General features: G+C 45.5%; 1 protein-coding gene across 1 annotated transcript in view; it reads left to right on the forward strand.

Annotated features, from left to right (window-relative positions):
• Positions 1–2036, forward strand: part of LOC103805124 (synaptotagmin-like protein 2) — a 22440-nt gene that overhangs the window by 1624 nt on the left and 18780 nt on the right. The window contains exon 2 of the mRNA XM_009077759.1: positions 722–873. Within this exon, the coding sequence (XP_009076007.1) occupies positions 722–873 (152 nt within the window). The remainder of the gene's footprint in view (positions 1–721; positions 874–2036) is intronic.

Genomic DNA, 2036 nt, shown 5'->3' on the forward strand with positions numbered 1-2036 from the left:
CCAGGTCTTGCAGGGACCCTGAATTGTGGTGAGCTGTGGGAGGCAGTGTCAGCTGAAAGGCAGCTAATTCAGCAAGCCATGGTGTAAAAACAAAATAACCAGAGGAGGCTTATTAGAATACTGGCTAGCAAACAGAGCACTGACAGATTTAGGTGCCAAAAACCAGCCCTGGGTGTGCCTGAGTGAGTTACAGTAGGAAAAGCTGTGCTCAGGAAGGAGAGCTAATCATGTGAGTGCCAAAATTGTCATTGCAGGAGGAGCAGTATCCAGGAAGAATGCTGCAGGGACAGGTTGCTTCCCTAAATATCATTATTTATTTCCATGGTTTGCATCAGACTTATCCAAAAGACTTTGCTGCTCATAAAGAGCTTAATAGACAAATAAAATGGAGAATTGCAAGACATGCAAACAGCCCCACCCCTTCCTATACCCGCAGGGCTGCCAAGCAAATGGACAAATCTCCTTGCCAGGTGACTGATTTGGATTTGTAAAACTTGGAAGAGGTGAAGGCCTGTGTTTACAAGGTGCTGTTCCCATTTCAGGTCAACAATAAATCAGCTGTTGTCTTAATGCTGGTTTGGCCCTTGTGATTCCAGGGAATAACCTCTGGATCCTTCCTAGTATCGACAGGTGAACTGCACAGACATTGTTACAAAGATAGCTTGGGGAAATCAAAACTTTGCAGATCTTTTTGGTGTGTAATGCTCTTATTGACTTTCAGGCGGATACAAGGCTCCATCAAGGACGAAAAGAAGAAGAAGTTTGTGACGGGTGAATGGTTTTCGGAAGTGAAGGCAAAACGGTTTCAGGAAGACTTAGAAGGGCCAGATCTACTTCGGGCATCGATTAGAAGAAAAAAGGGCAAACTAGAAAGTAAGTATGTTTGTTAATGTGCATCTTAAGAAGACAGATTGATGGACCAGAAAAAAGTGATCCACAATGGGAGTCTTCTTGTATTGGGAGTCTGTTGGGAACCAGCCATTGTGTTGTGATAAGGGGATTGTCAGCTGTGCTTTCAGTACTGGAAAAACATCTTTTGTTAACAAAATTAGGGCCCAAAGAGAAAATGACCATAAAAAAACCCCATGTGCGGTGGATGCATTTTCCCCACTTCAGCTTCTTTTTTCCAAAATTTCAGTTTGTTAGAGGTTACTGCTGTAATTTCTTACCATAGAGGCAAAAAAGGGATGATGTAGGGCAATTTCTGGCATCAAGCTGAAACTCCCCTACCCCAAACTCCCCTACCCCAGTTCCTAAAGCAGCCTGACAAAAGCAGCTGAACAGCTGCTCTCACAGGCCTCTGGGGTGGTGGGGTCAGTCACATCTCTGCAAAGGGAGAGGGTGCCTCTCTTTTGGCACATATTTGCCCACTGGAGAGGGTCCATGGCTAGATTTTTACTTGGAAATAATTCCAAGGCACGGTGTGGTTTTTGAAGTAAAAAAGGCTTTGTGGCCAAATCTGAATGGTACTCAGACTGTGTGCCATAGCAAGGGTATATCTGGGACCATGTGCTAATTCGAAGCAGATATGTGTTGTTTGCCATGCAGATAAACTTTCATGGTGCTGTGTAAAATAGATCAAAGCAGATTTGTCGGCTCAGGGCAGAGATCAGCCCTGTGTGAAACAAACAGGACTGTGTTTTCAGTCCAAAATGTAACCAGCCTGGAGCTTGGTGCTGAACATCTGTGCAAAGCAGAACTGAGGATGATTCACATCCAGTCCTTGACATGAAGACAGGCTGGGCAACCTTACAGCAGGACTGTGGACCTGGAGACCAGTGTCACACAACCTCCTAGATGATCTGTCAGGGTGGGTAATCACAGATCCTCAAACATGGATGGTGGGTTAGCTGCTGCTCTGGGGAAGCCTTGGCCCTGACAAACACCTCCAAGCAAAGTCTGCCACCACCTCTAACACAAGGACACTCTAGCTGGGCTCTGTTCTTTTGCCATAAAGGCTACTGTTAGATACAGGAGTATCTGTCCAGTACTCAGGTGTCATCTCTACCAGTTCAGTTCAGCCATCTTTCCTGGGC

This window comes from Acanthisitta chloris, unplaced genomic scaffold (genome assembly GCF_000695815.1).
Source record: "Acanthisitta chloris isolate BGI_N310 unplaced genomic scaffold, ASM69581v1 scaffold42986, whole genome shotgun sequence".
NCBI classification, from domain to species: Eukaryota; Metazoa; Chordata; class Aves; order Passeriformes; family Acanthisittidae; genus Acanthisitta; species Acanthisitta chloris.